At 40.7% G+C, this 25,614-nt stretch overlaps 1 protein-coding gene across 1 annotated transcript in view; it reads left to right on the forward strand.

Annotated features, from left to right (window-relative positions):
• The first annotated feature begins 4,824 nt into the window (after positions 1-4,824).
• DLEC1 (DLEC1 cilia and flagella associated protein) overlaps positions 4,825-25,614 on the forward strand; it is a 128,980-nt gene continuing 108,190 nt past the window's right edge. Inside the window, exons 1-6 of the mRNA XM_007945753.1 lie at positions 4,825-5,223; positions 9,290-9,446; positions 13,717-13,827; positions 15,121-15,317; positions 15,537-15,757; positions 16,871-16,949. Of these exons, the coding sequence (XP_007943944.1) occupies positions 4,825-5,223; positions 9,290-9,446; positions 13,717-13,827; positions 15,121-15,317; positions 15,537-15,757; positions 16,871-16,949 (1,164 nt within the window). The remainder of the gene's footprint in view (positions 5,224-9,289; positions 9,447-13,716; positions 13,828-15,120; positions 15,318-15,536; positions 15,758-16,870; positions 16,950-25,614) is intronic.

Below are 25,614 nucleotides of genomic sequence, written 5' to 3' on the forward strand. Positions count from 1 at the left end.
CATCCATTTTGGTCTTTTCTTCCTTTCTCATCTTTTTAATGACCTCTTGCTTTCTTCATGGATGATGTTCTTGATGTCATCCCTCAATTCTTCTGATTTGCAGTCATTGTTGTTCAATGCACCAAATCTATTCTTTAGATGGACTCTAAATTCAGGCGGGATGTATTCAAGATCATATTGTGGCTCTTGTGGACTTGTTTTAATTGTCTTCAACTTCAAGTTGAACTTGCATATGAGCAGTTGATGGTCTGTTCCACAATCAGCTTCTGGACATGTTTTAGCTGAAGATATTGAGCTTTTCCATTTCTTCTTTGCCACAGATGTAGTCAAGTTGATTCCTGTGTACTCCATCTGGCAAAGTCCACATGTAAAGCCATCGTTCGTGTTGTTGAAAAAAGGTATCTGCAATGAATAAGTCATTGGTCTTGCAAAATTCTATCATGTGATCTCCAGCATTATTTCTGTCACCAAGGCCAAATTTTCCCAACTACTGGTGATTCTTCTTTGTTTCCAACTTTTGCATTCCAATCACCAGTGATAAACAACACATCTTGATTGCATGTTCAGTCAATTTCAGACTGCAGAAGTTGATAAAAATGTTCAATTTCTTCATCTTTGGCTTTGGTGGTTGGTGCATAAATTTGAATAATAGTAGTATTAATGGGTCTTCCTTGTAGGCATATTATGATAGGATATTATCCTATCACTGACAGCACTGTACTTCAGGGCAGATCTTGAAACATCCTTTGTGATAATGAATACCATGACGTTCCTCTTCAATTTGTCATTCTCAGCATAGTAGATCATATGGTTGTCTGACTCCAAATGGCCAAAACCCATCCATTTCAGCTCACTAGTGCCTAGGATATCAATCTTTATGCACTTCATTTCATTTTTGACAACTTCCAATTTTCCTAGATTCATACTTCGTACATTCCATGTTCCATTATTAATCATGTTTGCAGCCGTTTCTCCTCAATTTGAGTCATGCCATGTCAGCACATGGAGGTCCTGAAAGACTTACTTTATTCATATCATTAAGGTTGGTTCTACTTTGATGCGGGAACTGTTTTCCAGTCCTATTTTGAGTGCCTTCCAACCCAAGGGCCTCGTCTTACTGCACTGTTGGAAAAGGTTTCTGATCTATTCATAAAGTTGCCCAGTAATGTATCAAACAGTGTTTCTCTGCTATTCATAAGGTTTACTCTGGCCAATTTTTGAGAAGTGGATGACTTCCTCCTTCTTCTTAGTCTGTCTTCATCTGTAAGCTGCACTGAAACCTGTGCACCATGTGCAACTCTGCTGGTGTCTGAAACACCAGTGGCAGAGCCTCAGGCCTCACAGCAACGTACAAGCCCCACAGGATGATAAACTGACAGACAAGTTTGTCTTCCTTAGCTGTTGGAAACCTCTGTGCCCTCCCCTTACCTAATTCCTACCTGGAACCTACCACTTTGTGGTCCCTGGCCACTCTCTTCCTTTCTTGGCTCTAGGGGGCTTGGGGCCTAGCCTTGCCTCCCGCCCCTTTTACCTGGATATCCTGCCGCTCCGCAGGTCTCCAGCCTCTCCTGCTCTCCTATTTTAGGGTTCTGTATATCACTGTAACATCTCACAGAACTCACAAACTCAGAAAGAAATGGTTCATGTAGTGGTGGAGGCTGGTAAGTCCCACATTTGTGGGTCAGGTGTCAAATCTGGAGGATCCTTCTCACTAACATAGTTGCAGGGGCTGATGAACCCAAATCAGCAGGTCAGATGACTGGCTGCTGTCTCAATTCCAAGAACTGGGGGTAAGGTGATGACTAACCAGATCCAAGATTCAGAGCAAGAGAGCAAATTTTACCAGGGCATTCACATATATAAAACCAAACCCACTGCCATAAAGTCAGTTCTGACTCACAGAAACCCTATAGGACAGAGCAGAACCACAGAGTTTCCAAGGCTGTAAATCTTTTACAGAAGCACATTGTTTCATCTTTCTCCCTCCAGGAAACTAAGGGTGGTGACTTGAGTCACCTTCCAGCAAGGTGGGACTCAGGATATATCCCACCCTAATCCTGCCTCATCAACAAAACAGACAACTGGAACCATAACCGTAGGCACAGAGGCTAGTATTATATATCTAAAAATTGAGACTACGGCTAACAGGGCCATATTAAGCAACTCATTGCACTACAACATGCTAGAGAAACACTGTACAGCGATGCAAAGTATGCACAAATACAAACAAGGGTACTCATTAGAACAATAGTTATAGTAGGGAGGGAAAAAAAAAAAAAGGCCAAATTCATTGGCAGGGATCTGGTTATTTTAATTATGATGCTTCTATACAAAGGAAGGAGCTCTGGTAGCATAGTGGCTAAGACACTTGCCTGCTAACCAGACGGCTGGCGGTTCAAACCCACCAGCCACTCCTCGGAAGGAAGGTTGGGCAATCCTACTTCCGTAGTGATACTGCCTCGGAAACCCAAGGAGGGGTCGCTATGAGTCGGGGCCGACTCGACGGCACATAACAACAACAACAACAACAACATACAAAGGACTCCCCTGAAGCTGTTTTTTAAAAAAGTTAGTCCTTTGTCAGTTGTAGAGAAACTCTAAAACTTAAGTGGAAAAAAAGCAAGTAGTATATATAAAGAGAAAGGCAGTATGTATAACATGTTATCATTTATGGTGTGTGTATCTGTGTGTTTTAAAGGACTTTACAGATTGCCTGTATATAGGCAGAAAAAAAAAATAGCTGGCAAAATACAGAAATAATCTAGGGAAAAGGACTGGGAAGAGGACACTAGCTTTCTACTCTTTGTGTACTGTTGGAGATTTTTTTTCAAACCTTGATGATGTGTAACTTTTGAAATATAAAAAAAGTATAAAAAAAGGGGGGGTAGACCAAAAATGTGTGTGACAACCCAGAGATAAACAAACAAAACAAAATTCTGACTAGCATAACAGGTTATAAAACGAAGTCAGGTCAAGAAACTTCCTTTGTGCTGAAGAAGTCCCCAAGAGGAAGGCAGTTAGAGGGTGATTTGAAAAGTGAACTAAGCCCTTTGTTGCTGGTGCAGGGTTTGAGTTATTCATTCATTTATTCAGACCAAAAACAAACTGAATGGTAAGCATTGCAGGACCAGGGATGAATCCAGTCAGTTTATCAGGCATCTATCTCCAGTCTATTTCTCTCACCCTACTCCAAGCTACCTTTATCTCTTTTCTAACTATTGCAGTTGATCTCTCTGATACTACTCCAGTTCATTCTCTCACAACAACCAAAGTGATCTCAGTAAAATAGAGATCTGCCCATGGCACTCTCCTGCTTAAGACCCTTGATGGTCCTCCTACTGTCCTCAGAATAAAGTCAAGTTTCCTAATGTGGCCTGCAAAACCGTTTATAATCTGGTCCTAGCCTACCAGTCTCATTTCTTCCCCTTCAAATCCATCCTGAATTTCTTTCCTCTCATCTACAGTGCTCTCACACAGCTGTTGTACATCCAGGTCACGCTCCATGGAGTGCCGTTATTCCTCCTCTCCAGGCTTACTTGTACACTTTTACTCTCTCTCTCTTTTTAATGAATTTTTTTAAGCAAAATTTACATACAGTAAAATTCATACTTTATACTGTCATGTAACCACCACCACAATCAAGATCTAGGGCAGTTCCATCATCCCAAGAAATTTTCTCTTGACCCTTTGTGGCCAACCCTGTCCCTCATCCCTAGCTCCTGGCAACCACTGATCATTTCACTTGCAAAAATACCTAGGAGTGGGATTGCTGTATGTGCATGTTGTTGTCGCTGTTGTTATGTGCCATGGAGTCAGACCTGACTCATAGTGACCCCCTCCTTGGGTTTCTGAGGCAGTATCACTACTGAAGTAGATTGCCCCATCTTCCTTCCGAGGGGTGGCTGGTGGGTTTGAACCGCCAGCCTTCTGGTTAGCAGTCAAGTGCCTTAGGCACTATGCTATCAGAGCTCCTTATAACTATGTAAGGATGGCAAAAAGGCCATCATTGAAGTGAAAGAAGGATTCATTAATATTCCTGCTTTAGGATTTCCTTATTATAACTTGGATTTTTCACTTTTTGGCATAGAGCAAGAAAAAGGAAAGCACAGGAAGTGTGTCAATAGGAGGGAATGGGCAGCAGCATCTGAGAGGTCATTCTTTAGGACTGGAGACCTTGACTTGGCCAGTGTCCACTGAGCTGTCAGCACTGTCCACAGCGCATACAGCAATTTCACTTCCAGGTATTTTCCCAGGAAGCCTCCGCTCACCCAATAGATTTATTAAGTTCCTAAATTCCAGTCCTTTGTAGTTTCATAATGTCCAACACTTATCTCCATCTTACCCTTACCCTACTAAACTGTAGTTTATTGTTCTTGACCACAACCCTAATCTCTTACACACTCCAATCTTTTTATCTTTCACACACACACACACATACACACGCGCGCGCGCGTGCACGCCTCTGAGCAGAAGCAGCATTTTACTTCCCTTGTATCTCCAGCTCCCAGTCGACCTAAAACAACTTTTTTTCCCAAAATAAATATTAAGTAACTGCTGAACAAGTCAAAGAATGAATGAAAGGGCGGAAGGAAGTAGTTAGGAAACAAGGTTTTGCTAGTAGACTGGCCTGGCTATGCAATTTACCGTCCTTCCACCTCCACCGTCCTTCATACTTTCTAAATTCACCCTAAAGAGCGTTACGCTGATGATGTTAGTGTAGATGACAAAGACAAGCCCGGTGACGCTTTCTGAGAGGGAGGGGAGGAGAAAGCAAAGGGACAGGAAGCGGAAGTGCAGACTGAAGTTAGCCGTGGCTCCGTTGCCATGGAGACCAAGAGCTCCAAAGAGCAGCGAGCTGCAGAGTCCGAGTCCTACTTGTCCCAGAGGGCAACGTGGGGGCCAACCACGAATCTGACTCGGTCCTGCAGCCCCAGCCAGTCTACCTGGAAATCTTCCTTGCTGTCCTTCGAGGGCTTTCACTGCAGCACTGGCGGGAGACCCCGCCGCGTCACGCCACTTGGGCTCACTCCGCTAGCAGAGCCGCAGCTGCTCGGTCTACGCCCCACCTCGCTCCGTACCCAAGACATCTCGTTCTTGCTCACCAGCGTCTTCCGCAACCTATACTCGGCTGAGGTGATTGGCGAGGACGTGTGCACAAGCCTGATCCAGGCCCGTGGAAGCCAGGATGCGCGTCATGAGCAGTTTGTGGACTCGCTGCAGCAGGTAACGTGGCACCGGCTTCGTGCGCTCTTCCTTCCCGCTCCCTCCTGGCACACAACGGTGTCCAGTCTGCGAACAGTGCAGGGGAGCCAGGGTGTATCTGGAGGAAGGCGTAGGCTGACCAGACTCAGCCCCTCCACTCTTGGCAGCAGCTGCCGTTTGCCAGACTCTGTGGAGAAGACCCAACGAAGTCCGTGCCGACATAGAGCTGACATTCTAACGGGAGGACTCTGTCTATCCGCACAGTATAAAAATACACCAGTTCTGCATACATGGCATATGTCTATAGCATCTAGCTATCTATTTCTCTCCACACACACGTGATATATTACGATATTGCACATATATAAATAAAATGACTGGTCAGAGAGCTAAATAGCTGTTGTTCGCTTAATGTGATAAAGCCACAAGTCATCCCCTATTTGGGATGCCTTTGTGGTGGCATAGTGCCTAAGGCATTTGACTGCTAACCAGAAGGCTGGCGGTTCAAACCCACCAGCCACTCCTGGGTAGGAAGGTTGGGCAATCTACCTCCGGTAGTGATACCGCCTCGGAAACCCAAGAAGGGGCGGGGCCCCCCCTGTGGGTAGGACCCGACTCCACAGCAGTGAGCTTGGTTTGGTTTTTTGTATCACAAACTTGCCTAGATTTTCGGAAGCATGCTCAATTTATGAAACAGCGACCTACTTCCTCCTCTGTACAAGGGGGAAACCATCTGACTTGGGCCCCTCTGCTGAGTCTGACTCTGCTAATCAGATTGCTAACCACTCCCTTAAATTTAAGGTCACCCCTCCCCTTAACGACCATTTGTTTGCCTGTTGTACCTCTTGCCTCTCAGATCTATCTCGGTGTTCTCTTTGCCCCTCGACTTATCCCTTAATTGACAACATATGCTTCCTCCCCAGCTTCAATCATTCATTCAACAAATTTTATTTATTGTGTACTATGTGCCACATTCTGTTTTGGGCAGTGGGGATTCTGCAAAGCACAAAAACTGTATTGTTATCCTCTATAGCTTCCAATCTAAGTGGGAAGACAGGCATTAACAAAATGAGTATCTATATTGTATGTGAGACACTAATGTGGCAAGCCTCACCTTCTGGGTGGGTTTTGCTCAAGCCCACTGCCATCAAGTCGATTCCACTCATAGAGAACCTATAGGACAGAGTAAAATTGCCTTATAGGGTTTCCAAGGCTGTTAATCTTTATGGGCACAGACTGCCACATCTTTCTTATGCGGAGCAGCTCGTGTGTTCAAACTGCTGTCCTTTTGGTTAGCAGCCAAAAGCCTTAACTACTGCGCCACAGAGCTCCTTTCTGTGGGTAATTTGTTGTTGTTGTTATATGCCATCGAGTTGGCCCCAACTCATAGCGACCCCTCCTTGGGTTTCCGAGGCAGTTATCACTACAGAGGTAATAGGCTCTCTAAAATATAGTCAGAACTGCTGGATCAGACCCTGTGCTGCACTCTTCCTGAGCTACCACATTCACTCTGCTAAGACTTTAGCCAACTCAAGCTAGACCTTGTTGTTGAACTTCTGGCTCACATCCCTGTCATTCACATGACCCAGAATATGCAGAGCATTATAACTCTCATGACCAATCACCCAGTTTATTAATTTCTGTCTCCTTAATATCTGTTCCACCACTAGTCACTACACCAGGATCTGAACTGGCAAAGAGTGGTCCTTCTTTAAAAAAAAAGCTTTGCAATATTTAAAATAAAAAACAATTACTGCAAAAATTTTAGAATCCATAAAATTCTAAAAAAAAAATTCTAGAATCCTTAAAAGTTTAAAGAATTGTCCTACAGAAATACAGCTAGGCAAATATATGTTGACTTTATAAATATAGTATATCTACATTGTGGAATACTGTGCAGCTGTTAAAAAAGAATGAATTACACATATATTATAGACATAGACTGTTACCTGCTATTATTAATTTAGCTAAAATTGTAAAATCATGGTAAGATAATTTCACTTTATAGTAATATATGCATTAAAAAATATCTGAAAAAAATTTTTCCCTTGCATACTTCTGCATTGTCTGAACTTTTGCAGTGCACATGAATTCTGTAATTTCCAAAAAGAAACTTTAAAAAGAGCAAAAAAAAAAAACTCACTGCCATTGAGTTGGATCCGACTCATAGTGACTCCTCATTGGGTTTCCAAGGCAGTATCTCTATGGAAGTAGATTGCCCCATCTTCCTTGTGAGGAGTGCCTGGTGGGTTTGAACCGCCAGCCTTCTGGTTAGCAGTCTAGTGCCTGCCTCCAGGGATCCCTTAAAAAGAGCAGGCATCTGTTATTCCCACTTCTGTGATGCTGATGTTCTCATACTGATACTTTTCCCACCTCTCTCTTTTTCTCTTTTCCTTTTCTGCTTATCTGTCTCTGGATGAAGTAGACTCTGAAGGAACTGCCATATGATTGTCTCTACAGATCTAGAATTCATTCTCACCTTTCAATATGGAAGGTCTTAATCTGACTTCTCCACCAGGCAACCTCTGTGGCTGCTAGTCTGCCTCATGTCTGCCTATAGAAGTAGATCTAATGATTTAGAGTAAATGTTCTGGAACTATAAACTCTTGATTTGAATCCTGGCTCTTCCAAATACTACCTGTATAATCTTGGGTAATCTTTACTTCTGGAGGCCTTTTTTCTCATCTGTGAAATGAGGATAATAATATTTACCAATAGGTTGTTTTAAGGATTAAAAGCGTTTTTCAACGCCGAGCACCTGGCATCTAGCAAGCACTCACTAAGTGCTGGTTGGTGCTGTTGCTATTATTTTTATTTGCATGAGATGCTCATTTTTGCTTTCAAGAATTAGAGTCAGGAATTAATACTAGACCCAAATAGTAAGACATGTGACACAAAGCATAGTACCTCATGTTTCAGGAACTGTCCTTGGCTTGGCCACAGCACCCCCCCCCCAAGAAGATTTAGCCACCTTCTCCCAGCCTTCCTTATATCCTTATTCATATTGCTATCATAGCACTTTTAAGACTCTATTCAACTTATTTGTATCCTTTCCTGGCCCCTCCTGCTAAAATGTAAACTCCTTGGGAGCAGAAACCCTATCTGATTCATTTCTGTCCTCTAATGTAAATCTTCATTAAAAGAATGTCTAAAAGGTTTTTGACACCCTACCAGCTCTATAATATAATAAGGAACATTGTCCCCTTACACAAATCGTCTAATATTACCTGGCCCAGCTTTCTGCCTCTTCCTCTTAAGAAGTCTGAACTTGAAAACATGGATCAGACCTTTGACTGGCTGGTTGCTCTGTAATCAGTCTGGAGGAGTGGGGCTTCCAGGTTGAGCTCTGTGGAAGCAGACACTGTGACAGAGTGGGTACAAGATGTTTATTAGAGATCAACTCCTGTGAAGAGAATTATACCTACGTTGTAGACATAGACATGGGGTACGCCGACTTGGCCAGTGGAAGTTTAACTATACGATGCAGGCCCCACAAACCTTAGCAAATTCAGCAGGTTGCTCTGGAGGCAGTATTTCCTATTTGAGTTTCTGTCTTTGGGCCAAACTGGTCAGGCCTTTATCCTTTGCCTCTCTCGGACACTGGATGCAGGTGTCCTTGAAAGGACATGATTTCAGACAAGCCATTTCCAGCTGCTGAGGTAAACTCTGAATGGGCTGATGGCTGAGGGCTCTGTGCTGACTACACTCTCTGCAACTGGGCAGCAAGTCCTTCCTTGAAGGGAGATCTAGGTGACGCATCCCCTTGTCTACCACGGGTGGTGTGATAACTTGTATATGGTGTTTCAGAGTTTAGGTACCAGCTTCTTTACTATAGAACCGGGAGTCAGGAGATAAGGTTTGAGTCTTGGCTCTGTTACTTACCTTAAAGTGAAATCTTTAAGGTAATCTCTAGTATTTTTCATTTTCCCTCTGTGGGTCTCAGTTTTAACATCTGTTAGCTTGTCAGATGATCTTTATAATTCTGTGACTATTATCTATGCTGCATGGGAAGCTCTGATGCTGGGGTGCATTGAGTAAACCTATTGGTCTCACCATATTTCTCTGTGTCTGGTCATCCACCTGCCAGATTCGAGAGTTGTACAAGCAGCGACTGGATGAAGTTGAAATGTTGGAGAGGCACATCATTCAGGCTCGCGCTCGTGCTATGGCGGAGGAAGAGCGGACCATGCATGAGGCAGAAGCACAGACCCTTGAGGCCGTCAGTGTCATCAAATTGCCTCCAGGTGTGTATGAAGAACTACCTCATGTTCTTCATGTTAATATTTTGCTATATTTAATAGATTGCCCGCTCTCTAGTATTTTTCAGAACATTTTAAGAGCAAGTTGCTACTATGTTTCATCAGCACACACCAGTGTGTGAACATATCTTCAAACATGGACAGTGTCCCACATTACCAGCAAAACCAAACCAAAACAAAACAAAAAACCCCACTGCCATCAAGTCAATTCCAACTCATAGTGACCCCCATTGGGTTTCCAAGGTGGTAAATCTTTACAGAAGTAGATTGTCTCATCTTCCTTCCAAGGAGCAGCTGGTGGGTTTGAACTGCCGACTTTCTGTTTAGCAGTCACATACCTTAGTCACTGTACCACCAGAGCTCCTGTACCAGCATGCAGCCCCCCAAATCAGGAAATTAGCACTGGCATAACACAAGTCCCATTCAGATTCATTTCCTGTCAAAATAGTGTCTCTTTTTCCTTTCTGGTCCAGGATCCTATCTGTTCTGGTTACCTAGTGCCACTCTGACAGGAATATACCACAAATGGGATGGCTTGACCAAACAGGAGTTTATCCTTTTACAGTTTGGGAGGCTAGAAGTCTGAGTTCAAAGTGCCAGGCTCTAGGGGCTGGGTGAAAGCCCCCTCAACCTTGGGCTTCTGCCTTCTGCTTCCAGCCCACTGGAGCTAAAGGCTTTTCTTCACTCAGCTGCCAGCTGCTAAGGCTGACAAGCCCAGGGTTGGCAAAAGGCACAGTCCCAATGTTACCAGACCACATGGCAGGCCATCAGTTCGAGTCCACTGAAAGTCCCAAGGTTGGCAGAGCATGGCAGGGTGCTGAACAACGACGTGGCTACATGCAGGGTTCAAGCGTGCCATAAACTAGAGACTATTCCCAGTGCTGTTTCTTATTTATGGGAAGCAGACACATCCCTAAAGCAGCTACTCAGCTGCTTGTGGTAGGGCCCACCATGGACTTGATTGCCGGTCTCATCATGGGGAATATTACCAGCAGCTGCCCAATCACTCAACCAGGCCCAGCCAAGTTGACACACAAACTTAAGTACCACACTATCTAAGAATCGTGTTGCATTTAGTCATCACATCTCTTTTTTAGACTCCTTCACTGGGAATAATTCCTTGACCTTTTCCTGTCTTTCATGTTCCTGGCAGGTTTTTCATTCTGTAAGATGGTTCTGTCTAATGTTTTTTCATGATGAGACTCACACTTTGTTGGCAGGAACACCGCATCACAGTAGGAGGCATGTGTGTTTCTGACCTTGATCGTCTGATCACGTTTGTGTCTGCCATGGTTCTTTGCATTAAGTTCACCATTTTTCCTTTATAATTGATTAGTATTTTGAGGAAAGCTATTCTCAGATCACACCAATAATCTATCTCTTATCAAACCTCCAGTGACCAGCATTCATTGACAACTCTTTCTTGAATCATTCATCTCTTATGATGATTGTAATAATTTCTTCTATTTTTATCAATTGGCTTTCTACTCTCAAAAAGAGCTTTATCTGCTTATTCATCCATCCATCCATCCATTCATCTATCCATCCATCCATCCGTCCGTCCATCTGTCTGTGGAAGGAATTTTATCAGAAGGAAAGGATGCTTTGTCTCATGTGGTCTTTGCTCTTGGTTTGGAGGTTTAAATCTTATCTTTTGAGTTTTCCTAATTGAATCCTGTCATTATAGTAACTAAGCTAAACCTCAGAATTTATAAATTAACACATATAATGGGGAAAACATGTATTATTCACTTGTCTCACCTATACTCTCCAAAGGGAAGTGCCATGTAAAGGTACTGCATCATACGATAATATTGGTTAATGGAGCAAGAAAAAAGTTTGAAAACTTCCATGTCGTCTTCTAACACAATTTTTTTCCCTTAATTTTTTTTCCTTCACCCAAGTTAGTATGTGTCTACCCTCTAGTTAATGGTTTACCCTCCCTTTTCTACCCACCCTTGGTAGCCATTAAAGAATATTTATATTTTAGTGAAACCTTTTTTTTCACTTTCTACAATAGGGGTCTCATATAATATATGTCCTTTAGTGATTGACTAGCTTCAGTAAGCATAATGGGCACAAAGTTCATTCATGTTATGAGCTGTTTCACTGCTTCATCATTGTTCTTTAATGTTGCATAGTATTCCATTGTGTGTATGTACCATAGTTTGTTGATCCATTCCTCTGTTGATTGACATTTACGTTCTTTCCATCTTTTTGCTGTGGGAATAGTGCTGCAGTGAACATGGGTATGCATATGTCTGTTTGTGTTAGGGGTCTTATTTCTCTAGGATATATACTAATAATGGGATTGATGGATCATGAAATACTTCTACTTCCAGCTTTCTAAAGAAGTGCTGTACCGTTTTCCACAGTGGTTATACCGTTTTACACTCCCACTAGCAGGGTTCCAATCTCTCTCACTAGCATTTGTTGTTATCTGTTTTTTGAACTTTGCTGTTAGTGCTAGAATGAGATGCTGTCTCATTGTTGTTTTTATTTTCATTTCTTTAATTGCTAATGATAGTGAGCATTTCTTCCTGTGTTTGTTAGCTGCCTGAATATCTTCTTTGGTGAAGTGAATTTCACTGCCCATTTTTCAATTGGATTATTTGTCTTTTTGTTGTTAAGTTGTTGAGATTTTTTGTAAATTTTAGAGATTAGTCTCTTGTCTGATATGTGATTGCCAAATTTTTTTTCCCAGTCTGTGGGTTCTCTTTTTACTCTTTTGGTGAAATCTTTTGATATGCATAAGTCTCTAATTTTTAGGAGGTCCCAGTCATCTGTTTTTTCTTCAGGTGTTTGTACAGTTTTAGTTATATTCAGTAGTGTATTTATGTTCTGAATTAGGGCCCATAACTTTGTGCTGTTTTTTCTTTGATGGTTTTATGTTCAGGTCTTTCGTCTATTTTGAATTTGTTTTTGTATATTATATGAGACATGGGTCTTGTTTCATTTTTCTGCAGATGGACATCCAGTTTTGCCAGGACCATTTATTAAACAGACTGTCTCTTCCCCATTTAATGTATTTTGGCCCTTTGTCAAAGATCAGCTGTCCATAGGTGGATGAATTTACTTCTGGGTTCTTAATTCTGTTCTGTTGGTCTATGCATCTGTCATTGTACCAGTAGCAGCTGTTTTAACTACCGTGGCTGTATAGTAGGTTTTTGAGGATGTGTGAGGCCTCCTACTTTGTTCTTCTTTTTCGGTAGTACTTTACTTATCTGGGGTTTCTTTCCTTTCCATATAAAGTTGGTGATTAGTTTTTCCATCTCTTTAAAGAAAGATGATGGAACCTGGATCGGGATTGCACTGTATCTGTAAATCACTTTGGGTAGTATCGACATTTTCACAATGGTAAGTCTTCCTATCCATAAGCATGGTATTATCTTCCATTTATGTGGGTCTGTTTTGGTATCTTGTAATAGTCTTTTGTAGTTTTCCTTGTATAGATCTTTTGTGTCTCTAGTTAGATTTATTCTTGAGTACTTCATCTTTTGAGAGGTTATTGTAAATGGTGTTGCTTTCCTGATTTCCTTTTCAGAGTTCTTCATTAGTATAAAGGAATCTGACTGATTTTTGTGTTGACCTTGTACCCTGCCACTTTGCTAAAACGGTCAATGAGTCCCAATGATTTTCTTACTGCGTGTTTGGGATTTTATATGTATAAGATCATATCATCTGCATATAGTTTTACTTCTTCTTTGCGTATTTGAATGCCTTTTATTTCCTTTTCTTGCCTTAATGCTCTGGCTAGGACTTCCAATAGGAGCTCTGGTAGCATAGTGCCTAAGGCACTTGACTGCTAACCAGAAGGCTGGCGGTTCAAACCCACCAGCCACTCCTCGGAAGGAAGATGGGGCAATCTAATTCTGTAGTGATACTGCCTTGTAGTGATATGCCCTGGAAACCCGAGGAGGGGTCACTATGAGTTGGGTCAACTCGATGGCATATAACAACAACAACAAAGAATTGGGGCTAGTTATTCAATCTGCCACACCCTTCTCTTAATTCTGTTTTGTTGTAGACTTTTCCATAACAATATTTTAACGCAAATAATACCACTACACAGCTTTGCCCAATGATTGGCCTCTTTTAAGTGGCTGAGAAATATTTGCTGATTAGTTTCTTAAATCTCAGTATTGCCACAGAATTTTATTATATAGTTTAGGCTCAGAGATAAAGAAAGTTTGAGTGCAATTCTTCAGTGTCAGTCTGGTTTTAAACACCTTTATGACCTTTTCCTCCTGTGCAGTCAAGTCTATCTTCAGATGGTGTGTAGACAGTGAGTTGCTACAGAAACATCATTTGATCTGCCCAGAAGATTACTACAGTGATACAGTGCCATTTTGCTCTGCACCTAAAGGTAATGTTTCTGTACTTTCTCAGAGCCTTGATATTATTCTAGGACCACATTAGTCATCTTTGCTGCCATTTTCTTTTTCACAGGTATCTTCTCTTTTCTTTGATTTTGACTGTGACTACTAGAAAAGTCAAATCTGAACATGCCACTTCCTTATTAGTTCTCAAATACCTACAAGATAGTAGCCCTAACTTCCCCATGTGATACTCTTACCAACTGTCCAACACAAGAAGATGTGAAAATATCTTCTTGAATGAATCAAGAGAGGGAAAAACTGAAGGCATAGATAAGCAAGGGAGTAAATTCCTTATGGAAAAAGGAGGAGATAGAGACAGAACAAGAACTTAGGGATTTTCCCATTCAGGAAAAGAATGACCTTTCCTCCTTTGAGAATGGAAGGAAGAAGGAGTGGGGAAGCAGACAAAAGAGTGTGTATGTGTATGATATTGGGCCATTTTCCTTTGATATGGGAGGCAAGGTCCTCTGAGAATGAGAGGAAGGGGAGGCTATGTTCTGGGCTTAAGCAAAGAGGTGAGTTTTTGGGTGTGTCACTGTGTAGATGGTGAGAATGAACAAACTGTGGACAAACAGCAGGATTGCTTTGCAGTGCCAGACATAGAAGACTGGCTACCCAGAAGTCCCAATCTATAGGACTGTTTGGTGATCTCTAGGGATTTGGGGCTGAGAAAAGGTTTGGCTTGGGAGGATTGGGATCTAGAGAATTGAAGGTATGGATGAAAAAAGAGTTCTGATGGACTGAGCTGTGCAGGGGAGTGAGGCCAGAAAGAGGGAGCAGAATCAAGTGCCATGGGATGCTAAGCCTCTTAATATCTTAAAGTTATAATATTTTATTGAGAATTTACCAGACATTGTAATAAGATATGTGTGGTGATGCCTGTTTCATTGCATTTGGAGGATGATGTTATAGGTGTAAAAGCTAGCGCAAATTTTGATTCCTTGTGAGTTTTTAAAAAACATCTTCAGACATAGGGTATGTGTATGCACGTGTGTGTGATGATGTCTTCCATGCTCTTTGACTGTGTTGAAAAATTGAACACTTTAAATTAACAACAACAAAAAATAATTAGCATTCTAGTCCTAAGTCTTGAATACAAAGAATAAATTCCAGCAGTAGTTCATATGCTGAAGAGCAGCTACATCAGATGTAGTAAATATGAACATTTAGGAGAAATTATCAAGCTAACTGTGGTTTTAGTGGTTTATTAGTCATCTTAGAAACATCCTTCCACCTCCTCACTTTGATACAAAACTTAGTTTGTTTCCTTGGTGCCATAGGCAATTTCCTCCCAGGATGTCAAAGACTGACATTTAGTTATGAGAAACGTGCCATCTCAAATAAAGAGCTGGCCATGAGGCTTGGCATTTTATGCAGAAAGAAGCTTGCTGATACTGAGAAGTTAGACGTCAGTGTGGACAGTTTAACACAAGACTCATCTCTTAAGGATGAACACAGGACCAAGAAAACTGTCAAGGTTAGTTTTTAAAATCTGTGTACAGCAATGTGTATGGTCAATGGGGAGAAGGAGTGGTGAGGGGAAGAAGTTCAAAATGACACAAGAAGGTATGATCAATCTACAGCAAAATAGAGTAGGTTTTTTACTGGCCACCTGTGGGTCATGCAGTTGGTCACAATGTCAGTACACACAGCCTGTTTGCCTTCTGTTGACTTTATGTTTTTGTATGTTTCAAAGAAAGCAAGTCCACCAAAAAATAAAAACTGGATGAACCACTTAAGTATGCCACAGCGAGCACTGGAGCGACTTCTGCTTGCTCGAATGGAGAGTCGGAGCCGCTTCTTAAAAAATCCCCGTTTTTTTCCTCCTAACACTCGGTATGGAGGCAGATCTCTTCTTTTTCCTCCAAAGAGGCCAGAACGGATAGGAAAATTCCCAAGTGTGGTGACAGAACAGAGGTATGTCTTTCCCTGATTCATATTCTCAGAAAATCTGTGTGAAAACCAGAGGTCCTGGGTTTGGTCCAACTTATGGAGATCCCTAGACTATTAGGGGCAGGGTATCAGTATCTGAATGGAGCAGAGGCACTTACAGACACCTCTGGACATCCTAGTCCACTGTCCTGAGTTTGTGCTTTTCTGACCTGCCAGGGCCTCAGGAAATAGTGGTTGATATTGACCCTTTGCTTACATCCCAATAGACTGGTCAAATGGAGTCTCTATAGCAACGGGCTCCTTCCATTGGGTCCATATGTTTTGGATAATAAAAATGTTTAAAATTTGATTAATTACAAATAATTAGCATAAATTGTGAGGTTTTTTTTTTTTTCCTTGTGCCTTTGGCTTTATTTTAGTAATTGCTCTTATGAAGGGAATGATTGATTCATGTATCCATAATTTTAATGGACTTAAAAGTATGAGCATTTCTTTATTAGATAAATAATATATATATATTTATTATATATTAAGAACAATAGGAAACAATCTAGGTACCCATCAACAGAAAAATGGATAATTAAACTATGGTATATATACACAATGGAATGCTATGCAACTGTGAAGAATAATGCAGAATCTGCAAAACACTGCATAACATGGATGAAGTTGGAGTTCATTATGCTAAGTGAAATAAGTCAGTCACAGAAGGACAAATACTGTATTAGTTTATTATTGTAAAATGTCAAGGAAAGGTTTATATATGGAAGGAAACCATCTTTGTTGGTTACCAGGAATTGGAGGGGAGGGAAAAGAACACTACAAAACTAAGAAAAAAAAAATAAAATAGAAAACACTAATATCCAAAAAGAAAAATGACTCTGTATTAAAAACCCAGTTAACTTTTGGTATTTAAACTTCCAGAGTTTTTCCCCTGTATATTGAAAATGAAATGTATAAATACACACATCTTCAGAAAGATTTGTAACTGCTTTAAAAAAAAAAATCAACAAATGATACATTGTGAATATCTTGATGACTTGGATGTATTTATTTTTACATTAATCAGTCACTATATAGTATATCATTGTAGGGGTAAAACTAACAGCCTTTCTCTCTCCTTTTTCCCTCCCACAGTTGTGCTGATACCCCAGTGTTTCTAGCTAAGCCATCAGTTGGATTTTTCACAGATTATGAAATTGGACCAGTTTATGAGGTAGATATCTTATTTTCTTATTTTTAAAAAGCTTTCTTAAAGAATTTGTTAAGCATACACGAAACTAGGGGAAAGTCTATAATGAACTCTCCTTTGCCCATCACCAAGCTTCAACAGTTATCTACCTTCTGCAAATCTTGAATCATCTGCCATGCACACCTCTGTAACTTCTTGTGGTGTATCTGTGTGCACATATGTATATTGGAATATTTTAAGGAAAATCCTAGACATGTTATTCTTCAGTTAATACTTCATTAATTCTCTAACAGATAAGAATGAAAAAACAAACCATAATACTATTGTCACACCCAGTGATATTAGTGATGATTCCTTAATATCAACACATACCCAATCCATGTCTGATTTCCCCCATTTGTTAAAAAATGCCTAACAGTGAAAAGACTGGAATAAATGAACAAAAATTCTACAAATTATATGATTAATACATCAGATAAGGACTTAAAAAACCACAAACATAATACTATTATCACACACAACCATATTAACAGTATGGATTAATACCCAGTTCATGTTGGATTTTCCCCCATTTATTTCAGAAAAAGTCAATTTACAGTTGGTTTCCTTGAATCAGAATCCAAACAAAGTCTGCATATTGCATTTGAAATATACCTTCCTTAAGTCTCCTTAGGAGCTCTGGCGGTGTAGTGCCTAAGGCATCTGACTGCTAACCAGAAGGCTGGTGGTTCAAACCCACCAGCCGCTCTTCGGAAGGAAGGTTGGGCATCTACTTCCATAGTGATACTGCCCCAGGAACCCAAGGAGAGGTCACTATGAGTCGGATCCAACTTGGTGGCAGTGAGTTTGGTTTTTTGGTTGAAGTCTCCTTAAGTTGATAATAATTCTTCCTCCACCCTGTTTTAAAGAAACTGCAATTTCTGACATCCTGGATTTGACTAATTTCATATGTGATGACATTAAACATGTTCTTTTATCCTTTGTAGTTCCTATAAGCTTATATAGTTACAGTTAGATGGAGATGTTTGATTAGATTCAGATTTTTTTTCGGCAAGAAACAAAGTACTTGGTAGGACTGTGCATTTCTTATTGTATACCATCAGGCAGCATTATATTTGGTTTCTCCACTTTCAGTGATAAGATTGGTAAGTGGCTTCAGGTGTTAGGAGCTTGATTCATCCTTTATAGAGTTCTCCTCAATCTTTCACATAATGGTTTTAGTAAACTTAGATGATTATTACCTAGATCTCTTTCTTTCATTACGGGTTAGGAAATGGTGATTTCTAATGCTATTATTCCTTCTGCATTTATTAGCTATAATTTTCTATTAAAATAACTAACTTTTCCTCGTATTCTCTTGGCTCCTGTGTGTTTGGGTTCTTCCATTATTTCTTCTTGAAATCATAAGCATATGATCCTGCAACATCAGTAACAACAAACAAATTACGTATTGGATACATAGGTAGATATGTAAACTCAACAGATGTGGGATGATGTATGGAAGTACAATCACATGCATATTTACATTTGGCAGTGGATATACATATTTGTATGTGCTGTAACTATACCTGTGTATATAATGGAATACACAAGGGGTACAGTCAGAAAAACTTCAGAGCCATAACCAAACACCTCACTGGACTGAGTTACTGGGCTTGAGAGCTAAGGGGGACATCTTAGTCAATTGGCATGGAATGGTCCATAAAGAAAATATTCTACATCCTACTTTGTTGAGTAGTGACTGGGGTCTTAAAACCTTGTGAGCAGCCATCTAAGGTACAACTATTGGTCTCTTCATTCTGGAGCAAAGAAAACCAAAGGCTCAGGAAACAGTTATTCCAAAGCACTAATGAAGCACATGAACCACAGCTTCCACTAGCTGGAGACCAATAGTATGTGACTGTGCCCAGCTACCCTTACACACAGCTTTGACCAAGATCATGATGGAAGGTCCAGACAAAGTGAGAGAAAAACATCTAACAAAATTCTAATTCATAAAAAAGACCAGACTTACTGGTCTGATAGAGACTGGTAGAACTCTCAAGACTATGGCCCTTAGACACTCTTCAGACTTAGAACTGAACCCACTCCTGGACACCACCTTATAGCAAACAATAGGCAGGCCTATCAAGTGAACAATAACACCCACAAGGAACCTGCTTCTCGGAACATGCAACTGTATGAGACCACAAGGACAGCATTTGCCCAAAAGTAAAATTCAGAAGGCAGAAAGGGGAAGAAAAGCTGGGAGAATGGAAATGGGGAGCCCAGGGTGGAAGTGGGGAGAGTGTTGACACATTGAGGGGATTGCAACCAATGTCATGAAATAATCTATATATAAATTATTGAATGGGAAACTAATTAGCTTTGTAAATATTCACTTAAACCACAATAAAACATTTTAAAAACTCGTAAGTAAATATGTAAATATTTGAGCACCCTCCCATTTTTACTGTCCGATACAGTTGGTTTTATCTCTTAACAGTATATCCACCAGTCACTGCAGAGCAGTATATAGAGGTTTTCCTCACTGCTTTTTTCATATTCCTTCTTATGCTACCTTCTTGGGGAATCAGGTCAAAACCAGGCTTAGCAGTCATTGATTCTGCTCACCAAGGGCAAAAAACAACTTGGACTAATGATAATAATCTCTTCACAAACATGTGGATTACACTTTAGGGTTTAAGGAGTACATGCATATTCTTAGTTCTTTTCAACCATATATAGCAAAAGAGGAAGCTTTGGTGGTGTAGTGCCTAAGGCATTTGACTGCTAACCAGAAGGCTGGCAGTTCAAACCCACCAGCCAGTCCTTGGAAGAAAGGTTGGGCAATCTACTTCCATAGTGATATCACCTCAGAAACCCAAGGAGGGGTCGCTATGAGTCAGGTCCGACTTGACAGTAGTGAGTTTTAGTTTTTATAGCAAAAGAAGACAAGTATGTTAGTTCTGTTTGCTTAACATTGAAAAAAGCATTTTATTTATTCCTTGTACTGAACAGTATCGTATTCTCTTTTGGATTTCTGTGTATGGAACTTTGTATGGTCATCACACTTCAAGGAGAATTAGAGAAGTTGGCAAAGACTCCAAGAAAGGAAGCTAAAAGAATTTAATTTAGAGGTACAACAATTGGTCTGTATTTACCTGGAACAACAGAGGAAGAAGGAGAGTCACGAATAGGAGGAGGGTATGGAATATGTGGCTAAATGCCTCCATGAACAACTGATTCCTTTGTTGTGGGACCAGAAGAACTGGCAACCATTATTGAACATTTGGATCAAAGATTCTATGGAAGAATCCTGATCAAAACAGGGAAAGAACAGAACAGAATTTCAAATTCTCATGGACTCTAGACTTTCTAGAGCCATAGAGGGTAGATGAACCCCTGAAACTATTGCCCTGAGATAATATTTAAACCTTAAACCAAAAATACACCCTGAAGTATTCTTAAAACCAAACAGCAGTTCAGCTTAACTAGTGAAAAAGGTCTGCTTTGAACATTATTCTCTTTTAAGAGAAATTTATATGGGATCAAATTGAAAATAAAAACAAAATAAAACAAAAAACACTGCAATCAAGTTGTTTCTGACTCATAGTGTTCCCTCCTTGGATTTCCAAGGTGGTATGTCTATTGAAGTAGATTGCCCAGTCTTCTTTCAGAGGAGTGGCTGGTGGGTTTGAACCACCAGTCTTCTGGTTAGCAGTCAAATGCCTTAGACACTGCTCCATTACAGCTCCCCCAAACTGACAATAGCAACATGAAAGATTAGATGCGACTCTTACAGGACAGTGAGTTTAATGTTAATGAAGGAGGAACATCTCAGAAAAGGAGGGTAGAAATGATTGCACAACTCAAAGAATGTAGTCAATGTCATTAAATTGTTCATGTAGAAATTATATTTTGCTGCATATATTCTCAATAACAAAATAAATGAAGTTGAGGGAAACAAAACAAACAAACAAAAAAGGACACAAGAACCAACCTGAAAGAGCTCCCAATGGCCAAAGTTGGAACAACTCGAGCAACAAAGTAAATAATGATAGACCTCAGATAAGCAAAGCACTATTGAAGAAGAAGAACAAAGTAGGAGGTCTCACACTCCCAGATCTCGAAACCTACTGTACAGCCACAGTAGTCAAAACACCCTTGTATTGGTACAAGACACACAGACCAGTGGAACAGAATTGAGAACCTCCGCAAAATTAAATTTTTATGTGCATCAAAAGACTTCTCCAAGAGAGTGAAAAGAAAACCTACAGGTTGGGAAAAAATATTCAGTAACGACATTCCTCACAAGGGACTTACCTCTAAAATTTATCCGACATCTCAATATTAAAAAGACAAGCAATCCAATTGAAAAACGGGCAGAAGACATGGATGGACACTTCACCAAAGAATATATTCAGGCAGCCAATGAACACAGGAAGAAATGTTCACAATCATTAGCCATTAGAGAGATACAAATCGAAACAACAGTGAGATCTCACCCCAGCACTAATAGCAAAGTTCAACAAAATAAAAAATAACAAATGCTGGCAAGGATGTGGAGAGATTGGGACTCTCGTACAGTGATGGTGGGACTGTAAAATGATACAACCACTGTGGGAATCAGTACGGCGATTCCTTAAAAAGTTGCAATTAGAAATACCATTTGATCCAGCCATTCCATTACTAGATACATATCCTAAAGAAGTGAGAGCCAGGACATAAACAGATAGGTGCATAGGTGCACACCCATGTGCATCACAGCACTATTCACAATAGCAAAGAGATTAAACAACATAAGTGCCCATCGACAGAAGATTGGATAACCAAACAATGATACATACATACAATGGAATACTAGGTGACACTAAAGAATAATGTAGAATCTGCAAAACACCACATAATATGGATGAACTTGGAGCACATATATTAGTTCACTATTGTAAAAAGTCAAGGAAAGGTTTATGTATGGAAGGAAACTTTCTTTGTTGGTTACCAGGGATGGGGGGGACACTGTTAACTACGTAGAGACAGTATTGATTTGGGTGAAGGGAAAGGCAATATACGAAAAGCAAGTGACGAACACAATAACACTAAGGAAAAGGAAGACACAGAGAGGTGCACAAGAGGTACAGACAACGAAGATAAACACTTTCACATATACAATACTGCATTATCAGTGATAACAAACATTAATTTACGGGTAAGTAGATAGGTAGGCTGAATGATCAGGTATATCTAGGCAAAAGGGACTGTACTCATCACCATATATAAGATTGGCAGGTGACATTTCTACATATGTATTTGTATGCACTGTTAGAATGTCCATATAACTAAAATTAATAGGGCAAAGGAGCTCTGGTGGCATAGTGCCCAAGGCATTTGACTGCTAACGAGAAGGCTGGTGGTTCAAACCCACCAGCCACTGTTCAGAAGGAAGGTTGGGCAATCTACTTCCATAGTGATACTGCCTCGGAAACCTAAGGAGGGGTTACCGTGAGTCAGATCTGACTCGACAGCAGTGAGTTTGATATTTTTGTAATGGGGCAAAGTTATGATAACTTCTTAGGCATAGTCAGCCACCCTGATGGAGTAAGCTGTTGGACCTCTGGGCTCGGGACCATGGTCACAAGGGACATAGAGCTCAATTGGCATAACATACTACAAAAAACATTGTTCTACATCCTACTTTGGGAGCTCTGGTAGCATAGTGGCTAAGGCACTTGACTGCTAACCAGAAGGCTGGTGGTTCAAACCCACCAGCCACTCCTTGGAAGGAAGGTTGGGCAATCCTACTTCCGTAGTGATACTGCCTCGGAAACCCAAGGAGGGGTCGCTATGAGTCGGGGCCAACTCGATGGCAAACAACAACAACAACATCCTACTTTGGTGAGTAGCGACTGTGGTCTTAAAAGCTTGCAAGCAGCCATCTATATGCAACAATGGCTCTCTCCTCATCCAGAGCAAAGAATAATGAAGAAAAGCAATGATGGATGGAAACAATTAGTCCCAAGGACTAGTGGACCATGCAAACCTCAGCCTATATGACCATGAAACCAGAAGAACTAGATGATGCGTGGCTACCATTGTCAGCCACTCAGAGGGAGATCAGTGCAGGAGATCCTGGATAGAGTGGGAGAACAATATAGAACAAAATTCAAAATCATTAAAAAAAGACCAGGTTTACTGGTCTAATAGAGCCTGGTGAGACCCTTGAGGTCTGGAACTAACACGCTCCTATGGCTTTCAGCCAAACAAAAGACAAGGATATAATATAAGGTGAACACTTAACATCAGGTAGATTCACTCCTTAGAACAATCAATCATGGAAGAACAGAAGGGCAGTGTTTGCACAGGGAGATAGCTTAGGGGGAAGAAATGTATAGGAAAGAAGGACACAGGGAAGAGGTAACTACAGGGAGCAAATGGGAACAGAACTGTTACATTGTGGGGAATTGCAGTCAGTGTCATGAAACAAAATGTTCACGAGCTGCTGTATGAAAAATGAATTTGCTTTGTAAACTTTTACCCAAATCACAATTTAAAAAAAAAGTGACAAGTCATATTCTTCATGTTGATAGAATGTACCACTGGTATGATGACAGTGGCATTTTAACACTATGGTCTCCCTTCCTAAAACTCATAATTTGAGTCTAATCATGACAAAGACATCAACAAATCTTAAGAGAGGGACATTCTAAAATACATAAGCAGTGCTCCTCAAAACTTTCAAGGTCATCAAATACAAGGAAAGACTGGGAAAATGTCATGGTTAAGAGGAGTCCAAGGAAAGATGACAGCTAAATGTAATGTATTCTGAATGGTATCCTGGAACAGAAAAAGGATATTAGGTGAAAACTAATAAAATCTTCCAGTAATGGTTGGCAAAATGCTGGATAAAAGACATAAGGCAAATACTTAAGGGCCAAAATAAAGAGGTGACAAAAACCAGCATGTTAATAGCCACTGAGCTTTGGCTATCTTAAGATACCTAGAGCTTGGGTTTTAAACAGCCTTAGAGGGATAGGAGACAAGACCTCAGACCTGAGAAGCAGGGAGGTGGACCTGAAATTTTTACAGCCAGGAAAGTTTGAGGGTCACACCCCAGGGAAAATGTTAGATGGACCAGGAAGAAATCTCCACAGCTCCAGCAGATTATAGTGGACCTTATTTGTCATGACTGGGCCATGGGTAGAAGAAATGTATATATCTGCTCCCAGAATTTATCATCACAGGTCGATCCTTACGCTTGTGTAGGTGCCTCCCTGATCTAGGGACCCCAAGCTGAGAAATGAAGTGAAAAGTGGTCTTGTACTGTAAATATCCTTGGGGTACCTGAACAAATACAATTCCTCTACTGGAGTCAACCCAGTCTTAACCCAGGAACCCAGGCTGTAAAAGTGAAAGCACCACCAGACAAGAGCTCAAAAATCAACATTTGTAGAACATAAAGAAATTATCATGAATAGGTGTATACAGAAACAGGAGGCAGTAGAATTAGAATCTTAAGAACTGGAATGATCAGAAGCAGACTGTAAAATAATTAGGATCAAAATGACTGAAGAAATCAATGTGCGTCTGGTTGTGATCGACTAGCTAAGATAGACCATCCTTCTTCTAAGAACATCTAGAAAGGCTGGATAAAACATGAAGATGTCTGCTTGAAAACATCAGAGGATAAGGTAATAAGGATTTCAGGGCCTAAGATCACGAAGACAAGGAGAACACGGAGTGAGTCCGAAATTTGGTAACATATTTCCCCTCAAGACATTTGCTGATTTTAAAGTGGCACCTGAAGGCTGAAAATAAAGTAATGGCTGAGAGGCTGAGCAAATTGAATTTAGGGCCGGACAAAGAAAAGGTAATTTCCTCAGGCTTCAGTTGAGACCCTTTAATGGCTAAACACAAGAGTAAGGATTAACCACATGTAGACCCACCAGCCACTGCTCAGAAGGGGCCATCTACTTCTGTAAAGATTGACAACCTTGGAAACCCAGTGGGGGTCGCTATGAGTCAGAATTGACTTGATGGCAATGACTTTGGGTTTTTTGGGTTTAGACATGCCTCACAGAGACTAAAACCCAGTTTTGAATCAAACTGAATTAAATTTCTCTGTCACCCTACCCTTATCAGGAGCTCTGGTGTCATAGTGCCTAAGGCATTTGACTGCTAACCAGATGGCTGGCAGTTCAAACCCACCAGCCACTCCTCAGAAGGAAGATTGGGCAATCTACTTCGGAAACCCAAGAAGGGGTTGGTATGAGTCGAAATCAACTCAACGGCAGTGAGTTTGGTTTTTTTGGTTCTACCCTTTTCACTTGTAGAATCGCCAAGTAAATTCTCTCTTTTGAAAGATAACTTCATTGAGAGCCTTCACTTATCTCTTGTAGTATTTCAAATATAGAAACCACATGAAAAGACCAATCCTAGAAGGGGGTGGGGTGGGGAACTAAGCTAAAAACAGACAGAATCAGAACCACAGGAGAGAAAATAACTGGGACTGATGAGGAAGGAAATAAATAGAGAAAGTAGGCAAAGAACAGGGAGCTTATAAAAAGAAAGAAAAGAAATTTCTAGAACTAAAATTTCTAGAACTTAATACAGGAATTTAACAGCAGAGGATCCGGCAAGATGGCGGACTAGGCAGAAAGACTGCACAGACCCTCTTCAACAAAGAAAAGGGAAACCAATTAACACAGACACA

This window comes from Orycteropus afer, unplaced genomic scaffold (assembly GCF_000298275.1).
Source record: "Orycteropus afer afer isolate SDZICR_OR568_19922 unplaced genomic scaffold, OryAfe1.0 scaffold00142, whole genome shotgun sequence".
Classification (NCBI taxonomy): Eukaryota; Metazoa; Chordata; class Mammalia; order Tubulidentata; family Orycteropodidae; genus Orycteropus; species Orycteropus afer.